Genomic DNA, 18,056 nt, shown 5'->3' with positions numbered 1-18,056 from the left:
GATACATAAGTTGAGGTCAGTTGAAAAGCAATTATACAACCTGCTCTTGCTAGGCAAAGACCTGAAAACAACCAGGGCGGTCGCCAGATTCTGTGCCCAAATATGCAGACACAGACTTTCTTCCCAGCCCGTCTGATTTTTTTCCTCAATGGCACCCCGAGCGAGCTAGGCTCAGCTTTCTGCAGCCACTATTTTAAGGGTTAAACTTTTAGCATTGTTATATAATTAATAATTTTCTTTTAAATCTTGTTCAAAGCTACTTTTATACGTTATGCTCCCGGAAACTGTTTTTTCAAAGGGATCCGTTATATTTTTATTTTATATTTTATTTTACTTCTAAGAGCTGGTGCTCGACCGTAATAATTAATTAATAATAATAAAAGTTGAGGTCGGGTTTTGTTGCTGCAACTGTCTCATTTGGGGCACACCTAGGAGTAGATGAGAGACGCAGGACTGGCCGACATGCCTTTTTCTGGCTTTTTCTGTAAGTGTACTTTTGACAATAAAGAGTTTATTCCCCGATCTGGACATACCTTGCCTGGCAGCGCCATAACATGACAGAATTCCAAAAGCACCTGGGCAAGGTGAGGAGTGGGGTTTGTGGGGGGGCGTGGCCTAAGGAGAGTCCAGAGAGCCACATTGCAAGGACTGGAGGGTCACCTCTACCTGCCTCTGGTATATAAGGAAAGGATGAAAAATTGGCAGGCTTCGGGGTCATGGAGGATGTTGTTTCTTTAGCAGACAGCAAGTGGAGCAATTAGTCTGCTTTAAGGCGTATTCTGGTTAGAGCAGCCCATTTCAACACCTGCCAGGTAAGAGCCTGCAGCAGCATCACTCACCTTTGCAGCATCTTCTCTCAGTGTCCCTGCACTGACCATTGTGTCTGCTAGGAAGGAGAGAGCGTTCCCTGTCTTGGCATTGCCCCCTTTGTAGAGCAGGTCTCGGACAGCCACCAGCACCTCCTCAATGGTGATGTAGTCTGTCAGATCGATACTTACTCTGGCGGCAGGAAGGCAGTCCCCGGATAAAACAAAGGGAAACAGAGTTATTTCCAGACAGAGAAATCAAATATTGGGTATTTCAATTGTGGCTTTTAAAATTAATTAACGGAGTCCTTTAACTCGCTGCCTGTAGCTAAACGGATGATGTTGCGAAAACTCAGCAATGATGCCGTTTTGAGGAACCGCAAAAAGGCAAAAGGGCACTACCATTTAATTCATTGCTGTTTGTTTGTTTAATTTATATTCCGCTACCCTCACCCCCAAATCTGCAGATTTCAGGGCAGCTCACAACATAAAAATTCAATATAAAAGCACATAATACATAATGAAAACAAGAAGAATCAACAACCAATAACACCCCCCTCCCATAAGCACATTGAAAAGGGGTTTCAGATGTTTAATCAGCCTGGTTGAAGAGGAATGTTTTTGCCTGGTGCCTAAAGGTGTATAATGAAGGCGCCAGGCAAAGCTCCCTGGGGAGAGCATTTCAGAGACCGGGAGCCACTGCAGAGAAGGCCTCGTTCTTGTGCTGCCACCCTCCAGACCTCTCATGGAGGGGGCACACAAAGAAGGGCCTCAGAAGATGATCGCAGGGTCCGGGTAGGTTCATATGTGGAGGGGTGGTCCTTGAGGTATTGCGGTCCTGAGCTGTTGAAGGTTGTATGGATCAAAATCAGTACTTTGAATTGGGCCCAGAAACTAATTGGCAGCCAGTGAACTCAGTCCAGGATTGGTGTAGTATGCTCAAACCGTCTTGCCCCGGTGAGCAACCCGGTCACCAAAATCTGCACCAACTGAAATTTCCGATCCATCTTCAGAGGCAGCCCTACGCACAACACGTTGCCGTAATCTAACCTAGAGGTTAACAGAGCATGGACAAAGGAAATTAGGCTATTCCTGTCCAGATAGGGGTGCAGCCAGGGCCGGTGCGTCCATTTAGGCGGACTAGGCGGTCGCCTAGGGCGCGTAAATGGAGGGGGCGCTGGCCAGCCTGCCCCGCAAAAACCCCACGCCACCGCCGCCCTCCCACGGCGCGCGCGCTCCTTCCGCTTATGGAGGGGACGCTGTGAGCTCCTCAGCAGCTGCAGAGAGCGAGCGAGCGGTGACGGCGGCGGCAGCGCCCGTAGCTGAAGCCTTCAGCCAAGGGCGCTGCTGCTGCCCCCGCCGCTCGCTCGCTGCAGGCAGGAGGAGCGCAAGCCAAAAGGAGAGCTCAGCGCCCTCCTGCCTGTGGAGGGGACGCTGTGAGCTCCTCAGTGGCTGCAGCAAGTGAGCGGCGGCAGCGCCCATAGCTGAAACCTTCAGCTATGGGCGCTGCTGCTGCTGCCGCCGCTGCTCACTCACTGCAGCCGCTGAGAAGCTCACACCGTCCCCTCCATAGGTGGGAGGGTGCTGAGGTCTCCTTTTGGCTTGTGGCGTTGTGGGGGGGGCATGACGCATGCGTCATGACGCATGCGCCGGGGGGCGCCAGAAGGCGATTTTGCCTAGGGCGCAAAAAGCCCCAGCACCGGCCCTGGGTGCAGCTTATCCACCAGCCGAAGCTGATGGAAGGCACTCTATGCCACCGAGGCCACTTGAGCCTCAAGACACAGCAAAGGACCCAGAAGTACCCCCAGACTGCGTTCCAGCTCCAGCCTGCTTTATTGAGCCCCAAACATACGGTACTAAATTCCACATCGCCCTTGGGTATGTGAATCATCGCCTTTCCCCCCCCCTGAGAAGTTGGAATCTTTGTGAACATTCCATAACACCCCAACCACTGAGCAAATAGTTAGAGGAGCCCCCTTTTGCATACCGAAGCGAGACCTCCTAAAATACGGATAGAAAATAAATCATAGGAGCAAGGGGACCCAGAAGCAGGAAAGTGATGCGCACCTTGGTTTGTCCCCGTAGAGCACCACACTCAGGCGGACACCCGCCTTTCCCACCGCCACGTTTTCAAACGTCCGTACGATGGTGTAAATGAAATCCTTGATCAGCTGGAAGTTGCTTTCCCCGATGCTCCACGATTCGTCCACGAGGAACAAAATGTCCGCAGTCTCCGCTGTGCTGCAGACTGGAAAACAAGAGGAAAACAAAGCAGGTGAGAGGCCATTGGTGCACAAAGAAACCCTCTGGATATCCATTGGGGGGGGTATATTTTTTAAAATTTGATTTTAGTATAAACATACAACAAAAAACAATTCAAGATGCAAATATTGAGATTACTCTGAATCTCTTGACTTCACCTCATCCCTTCCATGGGTCCTAACGGTATTATTATTTACAACTGTGTATCAATACTTATCCAGATTTTTAATCTTTCTAAACTATCCACACTTTACAAGTGTGGTTAAAATCCTGCGAATGTTTTAACCTGCTTACAGTGGTCTCGTAAATAAATTATTAAAAATTCCCATTCCTTATTAAAGTTCTTGTCTTCTTGATTTCTGAGCTTCCCTGTTAATTTTGCCATTTCGGCGTAGTCTATCAACTTGGTTTGCCAATGGGGTAGTTTCTTCCCTCCATCTCTGGGCTAGTAGCATCAGTGCGGCTGTTGCCACATACATAAGCAATCTTTTCTGTTCCTTTGGTATCTCAGTACCTATAATTCCCAGTAGAACCTCTGGCAGGGCCATCTTAAGCAGGCACCCCCAAACTGCGGCCCTCCAGATGTTTTGGCCTACAACTCCCATGATCCCTAGCTAACAGGACCAGTGGTTGGGGAAGATGGGAATTGTAGTCCAAAACATCTGGAGGGCCGGAGTTTGGGAATGCCTGATCTTAAGCATAGTTTGTCAAGGGTGTTGGAAGTTTATAGGAGGGTCAGAAACCCATGACAAGTGTAAGAGGGCTTTGAATGGAGGCTGCAGGTGTGACGTCACGTGACCCCAGGTTGTGAGATAAGCAAATAAAGAAAATGTGAAAAGGAAGGGGTGTGGCCCTCCATCTGAAAAGGATCCCTTGCCCCTCAACTAAATGCGGGAGCCCATTAAAAAAGCTGGGTCAATTTCCACAAGCCTTGACTCTTAAAAAACCCCAACAAGAGTGTGATTGGAAAGGAGCAAAATTATATATATTTTAAAAACAACAACACAGATTCCCCAGTGGAGCCGATTTCACCTGGATTCTGTCCACAAAAGATCATTCACCCAGACAGCGAAATCCAATTAGAATAGATTAAGCGCTTTAAGAGCTGGAGAATGCTTTGTCATTGCTTTAAATGGCGTTTCCGTGATGTCAGCTGCTGCCTGCTGTAGCCGCAGGGCAAATGTGGCTCTATTAAATGGCAGGGGGGCCTGGATACCTCCCTGCCTGGTTGCCCTGTCTGTTGTCACCTGTCCCATACACCTTCTGCTCACACTGACGGTTAGGCACTTGAGGAGCTGCCCAGGGCCGTCTTAAGCCCATCCAGCGCGCTGGCGCTAGGTCCCTCCAGCGCCCCCCTCCAGAGCCTCTCCAAGGGCCCGGGAGTGCCAAGCGGACCGCAGCAGCAGCGGGAGGCCACCTCCAATGACTCCGCGCCGCACCTCCTTCTCGTTTCCCTAGCACTGGGTTCCACTCAGTCAAGCTTCGCCACCAGCACGCGCACTGCAGGACCAGCAAGAGCTGCTTGGGCGCTGTGCGCACGCTGGTGGCGAAGCTCGACTGAGCGGAACCCAGCACTGGGGAAACAAGAAGGAGGCGCAGCGCGGAGTCCTCGGAGAAGGAGCGCAGTCTTGGCCAGATCGCCGGAACCCTGCGCTCACTTGGCGCCCCTCCAGCGCCCGGCGCTGTGGTTCTCCGCGCCACTAGCCTCTATGGCTAGGACGGGCCTGGAGCTGCCTTATACCGAGTCAGGAATTGGTCCATCTAACTCAGTATTGTCTACACTGACCGGCAGTGGTTCTCCAGGGATTCAGGCAGAGGTCACCCCCAGCCCGTCCTGGAGATGCTGGGAATTGAACCTAGGACCTTCTGCATGCAAAGCAGATGCTGCGTCCCCTGAGCTACGGACCCTCTCCAAAGAGGAACATAGAAAGTTGCCTTATACTGACTCAGGCCATTGATCCATCTCACTCAGTGTTGTCTACACTGATTGGCAGCAGCTCTCTGAGATTTCAAGGGGGGGTTCCCACTCCCCACCCTTAGCTCTACTTGGAGATCATAGAATCATAGAGCTGTGGAGTTGGAAGGGACCCCCAAGGGCCATCTAGTCCAACCCCCTGCAATGCAGGAGTCACAACTGCCTGATAAAATGGGCCCAGGACCTTGGTCACAACATTCTTATAGAACAATGGGAAAGGCTGTGGAGAAAAGATATAAAATTTACCGCCTGTTATGATTTGCGGGAAAATATTTTAAAGATGATGTACAGGTGGTATCAGACCCCTGAAAAACTCGCCAAGATGTATAAAAACAAGTCACCAAACTGTTGGAGATGTGAGAAGGAAATAGGAACACAAATGCACATGTGGTGGAAATGTGCTGAGATAAGCAAATATTGGAACAACATCTACGAAGAATTAAAGAAAATGTTGAAATGCAAGATTATAAAAAAACCAGAAATGTTCCTATTAAATATAATACCAGAAGAAATAAAAAGTGCAAATAGAATATTACTTATGTATGGTATTGTAGCTGCGAGGGTCCTAATTGCTAGAAACTGGAAAAATAAGAACACACCCAACATATCAGATTGGCAAACTTTAATGAAGGAGTATTCACAGCTAGCCAGGGTCACTGGGAGAATTAGAGGACAATCAAAACAAAAAATAAAGGAGGAATGGAGGATTTTTGATGATTATATATCAATGAGTAAAGCAACATGATCATGAAAGCAGATTGGAACTGAACCTATTGGAAAATAAAAGGAAAAATAGAGGTGAACCTTTTGTATATAATAAGATGGATTAATGTAAATTGTATAGGACATGATTGGAAGACCGTTGTGTTTTTTTTTTCTACTTATGTATTTTTTATTCATTTTTTGTGTATGTTTTTTTTTTCCTATATTCAGGTTGTGTAGAGAAGATAACTTGTGTATAGACTAGGACATGGTATGCTAAATACAACCACTTTTTCTTACTCTAATCTTCCCTCCCTTTTTTTTTTCTTTTTCTTCATTGTTTGTTCATTCCTTTGTATGGTTTTAAAGATTGAAATAAATAAAAAACATTTTGAAAAGAGAAAAAAAAAGGAGTCACAACTGCCTGAAAAAGGAACCCTACGCTCATCCACGTGGACCCCCAACCCCTCCAACCCATTCTCTATTTTGTTCCGCGCCACAAAGAATCGCATCGTGGGTTTTAAAGCCCCCGTAGACCGGCCCGCTCCTGCAACAAAAATGCCAACTTGAGACAGCTATATTAATCATGAGGGGGGAATATGATTTTATTTGAGAATTTCCTCGCGCCTCTTAGATTACCCAGTTTCATAAATCAAAAGGTTGGCAGGGACACTCGCCGGCACTGATTTATGGCTCCCTTCCCGGCTCTGAATTAAACAGCATTATAGTCAAGTAGATTGGCTTAATTGACAGTTTGGAATTTAATATGTGTGAGTTCTGGAGTGGCCGCCAAAGCTTCCCTTTCCCTCTTTTGACAGGCGTCCCAAAATTCAAAGGCGTGCTCTGGAATAGGGGTGGTTACCCTTTTTGGGGAGGGTGGGGTCCGAGGGTCATCCTGTTGGGTGTCCAGCCTTCTGAATGCTTCAGGGCGCCAGTTGCTAGGAATCATAAGTAGGGAGTTGAGGAACGTATCTCTACCCACCCAACTAAAGCTCCGAAGGCCTAAATTACTCCATTCCAGTTCAGGGGCGGAGGGGTGCCCCATGCATTTGCAAGAGGGGTGGAGGCAGCTGCCGATCCTTTGGCACCACCACCGGAAGCAGAACAGAATTAAAGGCGAGAGCCTGAGAGCCTCAGGTTATTTGGAACAGGTCCTTGGTCTTTAGCTTGGTGGGCCTGATCCAAGGCAGGTCACAAATGATTCCTGCCTTGGAAGGGATTTGACAAGTGTTGGTGCTGACCTTTAAAGCCCTAAACGGCCTCAGCCCAGTATACCTGAAGGAGCGTCTCCACCCCCATCGTTCAGCCCGGAATCCGAGACCCAGCTCCGAGATGTAGAGGTTACAGGGAACCAGAGAGAGGGCCTTCTCTGTAGTGGCGCCTGCCCTGTGGAACGCCCTTCTATCAGATGTCAAGGAAATACTGTAAACAACTGTCTGACTTTTAGAAGACATCTGAAGGCAGCCCTGTTTAGGGAAGTTTTTAAGGTTTGATGTATTATTGCTTTATTATTACTATTATTATTAACAGATGGGCAGGATAATAATAATAATAATAATAATAATAATAATAATAATAATAATAATAATAATTTATTATTATTATTATTATTATTATTATTATTATTATTATTATATGCCTGTTGTCTTTGTTCATGGAGTTTTCTTGGCAGGGATACTGGAGTGGCTTGCCAGTTCCTTCTCCAGGTGGATCACCTTTAGTCAAAACTCTCCACTATGACCTGTCCATCTTGGGTGGCCCTGCATGGCATAGCTCATAGCTTCTCTGAGTTATTCAAGCCCCTTCGCCACGACAAGGCATTGATCTATGGTGCTGGAGGAGACTCTTGAGAGTCCCATGGACTGCAAGAAGATCAAACCTATCCATTCTGAAGGAAATCAGCCCCGAGTGCTCACTGGAAGGACAGATCGTGAAGCTGAGGCTCCAATACTTTGGCCACCTCATGAGAAGAGAAGAATCCTTGGGAAAGACCTTGATGTTGGGAAAGATGGAGGGCACAAGGAGAAGGGGACGACAGAGGACGAGATGGTTGGACAGTATTCTCGAAGCTACGAACATGAGTCTGACCAAACTGCGGGAGGCAGTGCAAGACAGGAGTGCCTGGCGTACTATGGTCTATGGGGTCACAAAGAGTCGGACACGACTAAACGACTAAACAACATGATTATTATTATTAGATCCTTGAGTCCCTTCCAACTCCACAATTCCATGATTCTATTATTCCTCCTTCCCATTTCTAGACTACCGTCTCAGCAGGCGCACGACACGGTTTACAATGAAAATGATTGCCACAGAACCCCTGAAATAAATAAATCCAACCCATCAGTAAGGCTAATAATACAATCCAGTGCTGGAGATACTCAGAGTAGACCCCCTTAAATTAATGGGCACCACTGGCTTGGGTTCATGAGCTTCAATAGTTCTACTCTGTGTAGAACGTACTTGGATGCAACGCAATGTCCAGGGCAAAAGCTGATCTCCATTATCTCCAAGACTCGTGTTGCTGGGTCCGCATCCCCCAGACTTTTCCATACAGCGAGATTGGGGTGGGGGGAACCAAGCAAGTCTCCCCGAGGAAGGAATCGCATAGCAAATATAACCCCCCCCCCCGAGAACACACCAGCACCTCACAGATAAGGATAGGCGATTCTGTCCGTTTTGCTTTGCCTGCCACACCTGAGGAGATCTGAGCATACCTTCTGGCGGAGTCGATGCTTTGTACTGGGCCACAATAGCTGCCAGTAGGAGGAGGAACTCGACACACGATGCTTTCATCTTCCTACCATAGAAGCCGCTCTTGGGACAGAGGCGTCATTGGAAAGACCGCAAAGTCTAGTTTCTGCAACAGAAAAAAAAAGAGGGTTCGTTACAACAGCACCTACTGGCTAGTGGTCTGTTTCCTGGCACAATTCAAAGTGCTTGTTTAGACCGATAAAGCCTTGAACGGCTCAGGACCCCTCAAGGATCACATCTTCCCATTGGAACCAACCTGGACCCTGCGCCCTGGGTGGTGTAGTGGTTAAGAGCTGTAGACTTGTAATCTGGTGAACTGGGTTCACTTCCCCGCTCCTCCACATGCAGCTGCTGGGTGATCTTGGGCTAGTAACACTTCTCTGAAGTCTCTCATCCTCACTCACCTCACAGAGTGTTTGTTGTGGGGGAGGAAGGGAAAGGAGATTCTTAGCCGCTTTGAGACTCCTCCAGGTAGTGATAAAGCGGGATATCAAATCCAAACTCCTCCTCCTCCCAGGGACTGAGCAAGGGGGGTCCGATGGGGGCAGGGCTCCCTGGGCTCCACTCTGGGGGGGAGCGCCCCTCTCCCCACCTCCACCGACAACGGCTGCTGCTTCCGCAGCGCAACCGCCATCACGGAGAGTCCCGCTACGCAGCAGAGCCGCCAGCAAACATTCTCAACGCTGCAGCAGCCTCTGCAGCGATGAAGCTGCTGCAGCCGCGAGTGGAGGGTCCTGGGCGACAGCATCCCCGTATGGCGCTGAAGTTTGGCTCTGCTGCGTAGCACGCATGTGTGGAGCCGTTGCGTAGCACACATGTGCAGAGCCGCTGCGTAGCACGCATGTGTCGTGCACTTCCTGCACATGTGTCGTGCGCGGCATAGCTGCGCATGCGTGCTATGTGGGGCGATGCCCTGCCCACTGGTGCACACCCACTGTGCTGCCCCAGGCCCCGAAAAGTCTTTGTCCGCCACTGCCTCCTCCTCCTTCTTCATGTGCCACCTCCACAAGAGGCAGGGCCGGCCTTACGGCCAGGCTGGGTGGCGCAGGGCGCCATGGCGCCAGCCTGCCAGTGGGGGCGCCGGCCGCGCAGCCGCGCAGCAGCACCCTCAGCAGCCGTGCTGCGTGCTGAGCCCGCCCGCCCATCGCGCTGGAAAGCGGGGCGCCGGGGGGCGCCGGAGGGATCCGTCGCACCACGGTGCCAGAGGTGCTTAAGACGGCCCTGGCAAGAGATCCAGAGGGTGGAACAAGACTGGTGAGGGGGCATGTGTCAGGGACACTGCTGAGTGTGCACTGGGAGAAAGGGAGCTGGGGTCTAATTTGGGAGAGGGGACTAGTGGTTTGTGGGGAACTGTACCAGCCAGGAGGCAAGAGGCAGAGGGAGCTTCAGAGTTGGAGGGTGGAGAACAGGATGGGTCAGGAGAAGAGGAAGAAGCAGGTCAAGGAAGTGAAGGTCCACGTTCTTCCCCACCCTCTCCTACACCACTGTCCCCCAGAACCAGGAGGGGATTAAAAAGGGAGGAGCAGAGGAAGTTTCCACACAAGCACAGTCTCTGGCTGCATGCATGCAGACCATCGAGGGAAGGTACAAAAACTGGTGGAGTAGGGTTACCAGACATATCTGTTTCCCGGGGACTGTCCCTGGACAAATTCCATCCCCGGATTTCATCTAATGTCCCTGGGAAACACAACAGCGGCAGTCTCAGCAGCCCGGAGCAGTTGGCTCTGGCTGGCTTCAGAAGCTGCTGGGAAGTCCCCATAGGATGGTGGTGCAGGGACTCTAAGATGCAGCTTCCGGGCTGCCTCCACCTTCCCTGACCCCAGCAACTAAGCTGTGAAGGGAGGCTTCATGCTGCCTATCGGAGCAGCCTCTCAACTCCTACTTGCGTGCAAGCAGGAGGGGGCAGGGATCTCTCAGTTAAGCAACGGGAAGCCTCCCTTCCCAGCTGAGGGATCCCTGCCCCCCTCCTGCTTGCACGCAAGTAGGAATGGGATTGGGGCTGCTCCAAAAGACAGTGTGAAGCCTCCCTTCCCAGCTGAGGGATCCCCGCCCCGATGCTCCGATGGGAAGGGAGGCATTGCGCTGCCTGAGAGATCCCCGCCCCCTCCTGCTTGCATGCAAGTAGAAGTTGGGGTGGGGCTGCTCCGATGGGAAGGGAGGCTTCGCGCTGCCCAACCCTCGCCAGCACCACCGCTCTCGGCCCTCCTTCTCCGCCTTCCATGCCTGACCCACCACGCACCGCTTCCCCACCACCACCGAAGAACCAACAACTCAGGGGCTGCCCAGGCTCATGGAGAACGGAGATAGAAGCCTCGGAGGAAGGGGAAACATGGCGATTGAGGTCAAGGCGGTGGCCACCCCTCTGCCACTGCCATCGCTGTAGCATCAATGTCCCAAATGTGTAGTATTTATTTATTTATTTAAGTGCCCCTGGATTCATTGAAAAAAAAATCTGGTAACCTTATGGTGGAGGGGACATGCCCCCTGCTCCATACACCACAGACCTGGGAATAGCTGCCCAGTCATTAGATTGGTGTGCCTAGATCTCGAGAGTTGTAGATGCTACTGTGTTATCTCTGGCAGTAAAGAGCTGGCCATGTGCCGTGGGCATTCCTTTGGCTGGGAAGTGCCCTTGGCAGCATGGCCCAGGGCAAGTCCCAAGCGAGTGCTGGATAGAGAAGACTTGGAGGATCACGTTTAGCTCTGGTTCTCCACACCAACTTGCAATATGGACATTGCTGTGCCTCTTAATCACCAGTAGAGGTCAGCGGTGCAATGCAGTGGTCCTTACCTGACCTCCCAACAGGGGCATTGCTGTAGCCTACTGGAAAGGGGAGGGTTGATTGGTGGTGAGGTTGGTGCGGTGCAAACACACCGGTGGAACCAATCTGGTGCTCCTGCTGGTGTGCTTGCACCATGCAGACCTCACCCCCTCCTGGTAAGCTGCAGTGATGCTAAGTGCCACAGCATCACCAGACTCTACTGGTGGGAACCGAATCATATCCATACTGATTGGATCTTCTTATGTCTCCTGCATTGCTTATTCCTTTGAACTCATTTTATAAAACCATCGGTTTTTCTTCTTTCTGAACTCATAATACACACACACACACACACACACACACACACACACACACACACACACTCAGGTGACCACTTCATGCATGACAAAGCGAACTCTGCCCCACAAAAGTTTATGCCGTAATAAATCTTTAAGGTGCCAAAGGACCCTCTATTGTTTCAGCTTCCATCGCGGCAAAAGGGAAGGGCATTTTAAGAGTTGCAAGAAAGAAAGAAAAAAGTAAAATCCATTGGGGAATGGGAACCATTCCAACAAACAGAAGGGCTTCAGATGCCATCTGAGCAATGCCCTTGATCTTTTATTGCTCCTTGCAAAGGGTTATTGGGGGCAGCTTTCCCTCTGTTTTTATAGGGCTCTGCAAAAGTCACCCTGACACCCTATATAATGTTATGTTGGCTCGAGTACGATATTCTCCCAAGTGAAGTCAGCTGCGAGAGAACAGAACCAGATCTTTAGCATTTGAGAAACACTCGTTGAAAACTCATTAAAAACATTTCTTTAAAAAAACAAACCATAGAAACATAGAATCATAGAGTTGGAAGAGACCACAAGGGCCATCCAGTCCAACCCCCTGCCAAGCAGGAAACACCATCAAAGCATTCTTGACATATGCCTGTCAAGCCTCTGCTTAAAAAGGTAAAGGTAAAGGGACCCTTGACCATTCGGTCCAGTCGTGACCGACTCTGGGGTTGCGCGCTCATCTTGCATTATTGGCCGAGGGAGCCGGCGTATAGCTTCCAGGTCATGTGGCCAGCATGACAAAGCCGCTTCTGGCGAACCAGAGCAGCACACGGAAACACCGTTTACCTTCCCACTGTAGCGGTACCTATTTATCTACTTGCATTTTGACGTGCTTTCAAACTGCTAGGTTGGCAGGAGCTGGGACCGAGGAACGGGAGCTTACCCCGTCGCAGGGATTCGAACCGCCGGCCTTCTGATCAGCAAGCCCTAGGCTCAGTGGTTTAACCACCGCGCCACCTGGAAGACCTCCAAAGAAGGAGACTCCATCACACTCCTTGGTAGCAAATTCCACTGCCGAACAGCTCTTACTGTCAGGAAGTTCTTCCTAATGTTTAGGTGGAATCTTCTTTCTTGAAGTTTGAATCCATTGCTCCGTGTCCGCTTCTCTGGAGCAGCAGAAAACAATCTTTCTCCCTCCTCCATATGACATCCTTTCATATATTTGAACATGGCTATCATATCACCCCTTAACCTTCTCTTCTCCAGGCTAAACATACCCAGCTCCCTAAGCCGTTCCTCATAAGGCATCGTGACTGAACACCAAATCTCTCTTTCAGCCAAAAGGAGGATAGCAGCAATGCGGCATTAATCCAGCGATGGTGCAAATATTCTCAAGTTTTGAGAAGAGTTTAGCTTGGGCTTCCGGTCCGTCGTGCTGGCGGAATAGGACGCAGGGACTTCGCGCTCCGAAGTCCCTGGCATCGCGGAGGGGGGGGGGAAGTCCGCAGAGCGAGCAGACTCCCCGCAAAAACACCGGACCATAAAAAATATGTTTTGGATGATGCAAAACAAGGACTTGAAAAGGAAGAAGAGGACGATAATGAGAAGCAAAGCATAAGTGATTCGGACCATAAAAAATATGTTTTGGATGATGCAAAACAAGGACTTGAAAAGGAAGAAGAGGACGATAATGAGAAGCAAAGTGAAATGAAGATCAATGGAAATGAGGAGCCTGGAGGGACTGAAATGTGGAGTGGTGTCATTGAGGGATGGGAAAGGCAGGGGGAGGGGGGAACAAGGGCCTGGAGTTGGAAGTGGGAAAGAACTGGTGTGGGGTGAGAATTTTAGTTAAAAGGTTTTTTTGGTTGCTGAACAACGGTTTCTGAAATCTTGGCTTGTTAAAGGAAATGCTGATCCAATTGGGGGGGAAAGTATCGGGAGAGGGGAAGGAGAGTGTTTTAAAGTTTAAGGTTAAGATTTTGATTAGAGATGTGATAGTATATAAAAACTGAGTTTTCTGGAGGGAGCTAGAAGAATGGTTGAGGAAATAAATTCTAGATTAGTAGTAATATTTTTGTGTTTGGTGTTTGGGTAGAGAGCTGCCTGTCTTCCTCTCTTTGCTCGGAGGCACCCAGTGGCAGGAGGTGCTCTGAGGGGAGAGGAGGGGGTGGAGGGAAACTCAGACACAAAAATGGAACCTTTGAAGTGCTGTGCCCTGCGGGTTCCTCTTGTGGCAGGAGGGGACTCGTGGGGGGGCAGCATGAAGAAGGAGGAGGATTAAGTTAATATCAGAATAAGATTTTGAATTAGAATAGAAAACCCGCCATAATTAATTAGAGAAGTATGGAAAACAAGGAGGAAGAGAATCGAGGAAGTCACAATTACAATGTTAAGAAAATAAGAATTGGGAATTTATATATATTTTTATTTTATTTTTATTTTTGTTGTTTTATTGTTAATCTGATTGTTGTGTTGAAGAAACAGCTGGGGGAAAACCAATCCTCAGAGCTCCTCCATCCCTGTCCTCTCAGTGGCAGGGAGGGGATGAGGGGGGAGGAGGGAGGGGGGAGGTCAAACCCAGCCTATAATGGACCCCTTTGATTCTCAACGCCCACGGGTTCTACTGGTGGCAGAAGTGGACTTGTGGGTGGAGGGAAAATGAAGGGACAGAGTCTACATTGTATGTTTTGTCTGTCTTGTTTGTATAAAAATCAATAAAAATTATTATAAAAAAAAGAGAGAGAGAAGAGTTTAGCTTGTTCATAGAACTGGACTTGGTAGAGATGGGCAAATTTATCCATTTCAGCTTCTCTCGCTTTCCAGGTCTTAAGTGCAAGCTTAAGATTTTTTAATCCTCGTGAAAATTCATCTGCATCTTAGTGGAAACTTCTCTGGAAGTATGTTAATATTACCGATTAAGTGCATACTTGCAAAGCAGTTCCCCCTGGTGCAATGGGCTGCATCCAACCAAGCTGTTCTGTTTTGCTCAGCAACCTCTGCTTGCTCAGCAAAGCCTCCTTTCCCTCTCCCCTATCCCGAAATAACTTCTCTGGAGGGCTGGCAGAAACTCCAGAAGAGATTTGTTGGCATCCGTCTGCCTCGAGGGACAACGTAGCGTGCCTCTGGGGGCGAAGCCAAACTGCTGGAGAATCACAGCGGCTGCTGTGGCTGCAGAGACCGCTCACTCGTAACTCCTGCTTCCCACATTATTTTTTGCTGCACTAGCAGCACCAAAGTGACCTCATCGGGGTGGAAGCTTGGGTGGTGTGTCTGGAGGTCCAGGGCTGTCTCTAGACAAGACCCCCATCTCGGCGTGGCTGATGTGGTCCAAAGGAAAGCAGAGCAGTGGCGGAGGCGGGGCTGGTGCCCGTTCTGGGGACGGGGATTGCCTCCCGGAGGGGCAGGGCACGCCTCCCAGAGGGGTGGGGTGTGCGTTCTGGGGGCGGGGTGTGCGTTCCGGGGTAGGGCGCGCCTCCCAGAGGGGCGTGACACACGTTCTAGGGGCAGGGCGCGCATTTTGGGGGTGGAGTGGGCGCCCGCGATGGCGCCCCTTGGAGCCCACCGCTCGGGGCGGCCCGCCCCCACCGCCCCTATCTTCCTACACCCCTGAAGCAGAGTGAGACTTTTGGCACCAGCTTGGCTGCAGGAGTTGCCAGAAGGATTTACTCGTCCGCCTTTCCTTCTCCCAAATATATCCCGCAAGGCAGCTCTGTTGTACCTTGCTGAATATCCTGACCTTGGACGGCTTCCTTACAGACAGCCCGTTGGTAGTGTTAAGACTGTTTTCAAACATTTTGTGCCATTACTCTTAAAAAGAAGGAACCACAAGCCTACCTAAATCCCAAGGCTTAGTCCAAAAGTGCTGAATTTGTCCTGCTAGATCAGGACAAAGACCCCCACCTAGTCTAACACTCGGTTCTCTGTGGCTAACCAGATATCCCAGCAGGAATACCCCAGAGGACAGGATCACACTTCAAAATGACCTTAACAGATTAGACAACTGGGCCAAAGCAAACAAGATGAATTTTAACAAGGAGAAATGTAAAGTACTACACTTTACAAAAAAAATGAAAGGCACAAATACAGGATGGGTGACACCTGGCTTGAGAGCAGTACATGTGAAAAGGATCTACGAGTCTTGGTAGACCACAAACTTGACATTAGTCAACAGTGTGATGCAGCAGCTAAAAAAGTCAATGCAATTCTGGGCTGCATCAATAGTATAGCATCTAGATCTAGGGAAGTAATAGTACCACTGTATTCTGCTCTGGTCAGACCTCACCTGGAGTACTGTGTCCAGTTCTGGGCACCACAGTTCAAGAAGGATACTGACAAGCTGGAACGTGTCCAGAAGAGGGCAACCAAAATGGTCAAAGGCCTGGAAACGATGCCTTATGAGGAACGACTTAGGGAGCTGGGTATGTTTAGCCTGGGGAAGAGAAGGTTAAGGGGTGATATGATAGCCATGTTCAAATATATGAAAGGATGTCATATAGAGGAGGGAGAAAGGTTGTTTTCTGCTGCTCCAGAGAAGCGGACACGGAGCAATGGATTCAAACTACAAGAAAGAAGATTCCACCTAAACATTAGGAAGAACTTCCTGACAGTAAGAGCTGTTCGGCAGTGGAATTTGCTGCCAAGGAGTGTGGTGGAGTCTCCTTCTTTGGAGGTCTTTAAGCAGAGGCTTGACAGGCATATGTCAAGAATGCTTTGATGGTGTTTCCTGCTTGGCAGGGGGTTGGACTGGATGGCCCTTGTGGTCTCTTCCAACTCTATGATTCTATGAAATTCTATTCTATTCTATGAATCCCAATAGCAGGTGTTGAAAGCAGCAGCAGAAATCTCCCCATCTGCGATTCTCAACCAGTGGCATTCAGAGACATGGTGTCTCTGATAGTGTCCGCAGTCACTCTGGCTAGGAGCCATTGATAGCCGGGTCTTCCTTATCAGCTGTGTTTAGAGCGGCTTTCACCAAGCTGGTGCCTTCCAGATGTTTTGGACTACAACTCCCCTCAGCCCCAGCCAGTACCAGGTAGGCGAAAGCTGGCGCCTGGAATCCAGAGACAAAAGTCTAGAGTTACGCACAGGCTGCGACAGGCCGCCATCTTGTTTGCAAACCAGGTGCACACTTTCGTCAGCGGGAACACCTGTGGAACATTTGCCTGGGGAGAAAATCGAGGGGGTGTGGCAGCCGCAAAATCCGCCAGAATATTCTCTCCCAGCTTTTGAGCAGACCAAGCCTGAATCCCAGGCCCGGCAAATCCCGTGCAAGGGTTTTGTTTTGTTTCTTTTTTACACTGGAGAGTGAAAGCTAATAACTAAGTCGGATAGAATCGCTTGAATCGTGGCTCCGGGGTCGATTGTAAAAATGACATTTCCACTCACTCAAGCTGACAGCCGCGTTTGCTGAGAGGATGTGATCATGCACAGATTTGCCCCGAGCTGGTTTCTGGGCTGCCTGCTTGGATCCTGCGCTGGAATGAGCAGCAGCGGGAGGGGAACAAGAGTTCTAATAATACCCTGTGTTCGGGGAAGACCTCTCTCCCTGCCATCCTAAAGGACATAAGAAGCAGCTAGTTTCAGACAGTTTGACAGTGGAATGGACTTCCATGGAACGTGGGGGACTCTCCTTTCATTGGTTGGCCATCTGTCAGGAATTATTTGATTGCAATTCCTGCACTGCAGGGGGTTGGACTAGATGACTCTTGGGGGTCCCTTCCAATTCTACAATTCTGTTATTCTGTGCCACAGCGGCAGGGTGTGGGTGGGTGTGATCTGCAGCCACTTGCCAAGAGCACCAGTGTGAGAGCTTTCATTCCACTTTTTATTCACTTCCTGAAACCTCTTCCCCAACTTAATGATGAAGTGACAAGGGGGCATTTCTGCTCAGTCGCCCCCCCCCCCCGGCCCCCGCCACACACACCTGAAACTCATTGGCCAAAGCAGAGATTGGTTTTCTTTACCTACCCATTTCTTTGCACACCCATACAACGCTGCCAGCTGTGATCATAGCGTCGCGCGTCCCCCCCCCCTTCATTCATTTTCAAATTTGTTTCCAATCTAACAAATCCGGGAGGCCTCTATTCAATCAGCGACCCACTTCACACATTAGCAAACAGCTCTCAAGGATGCCATTTCCCAGATGTTCCCACTCAAGGCCTTCTCTCCCAGTGCCAGCCTTGTCGATACAGAGCAAAATATGGGCTTCTGCAGAAAGCCGCGTCGGCCATTCATAAATTTGTCCCCTTTCGCTGATTGCCAGGCACAGGATTAAGCCTGGGCTCTGTTGAATGTGCCTTGAATGAGAGTGTTTTCAGCTTTGGAAAGACCGATCTCACCTTTTCTTAATATGCCGTTCAAATGCACAAAGAGCCCTTTCTGCTGTTTTATCTGGAGAAGAATGACTTTTGGCACCCATCCAGGCTAAACAGCTGGAACAAGCCAGGGCAGAATCTTGGAAAGACATATTTGGAAAGCGAGGCTGGAGGAAATTAGCAACGCAGCTCTCAAACAG

At 49.7% G+C, this 18,056-nt stretch overlaps 1 protein-coding gene across 1 annotated transcript in view; it reads right to left on the bottom strand.

The window, feature by feature from the left end:
* Nucleotides 1-18,056, bottom strand: part of LOC118091532 (uncharacterized) — a 183,929-nt gene that overhangs the window by 158,503 nt on the left and 7,370 nt on the right. The window contains exons 2-4 of the mRNA XM_088651913.1: nucleotides 8,463-8,605; nucleotides 2,874-3,054; nucleotides 840-999 (exon numbers count right to left, since the gene is read on the bottom strand). Of these exons, the coding sequence (XP_088508039.1) occupies nucleotides 840-999; nucleotides 2,874-3,054; nucleotides 8,463-8,541 (420 nt within the window). The 5' untranslated portion in view covers nucleotides 8,542-8,605. The remainder of the gene's footprint in view (nucleotides 1-839; nucleotides 1,000-2,873; nucleotides 3,055-8,462; nucleotides 8,606-18,056) is intronic.

Source organism: Zootoca vivipara, chromosome 9, assembly GCF_965207765.1.
Source record: "Zootoca vivipara chromosome 9, rZooViv2.hap1.1, whole genome shotgun sequence".
NCBI lineage: Eukaryota > Metazoa > Chordata > Lepidosauria > Squamata > Lacertidae > Zootoca > Zootoca vivipara.
The sequence above is the reverse complement of the archived record's forward strand: the minus strand, read 5'-3'. Positions and strand labels throughout refer to the sequence as shown.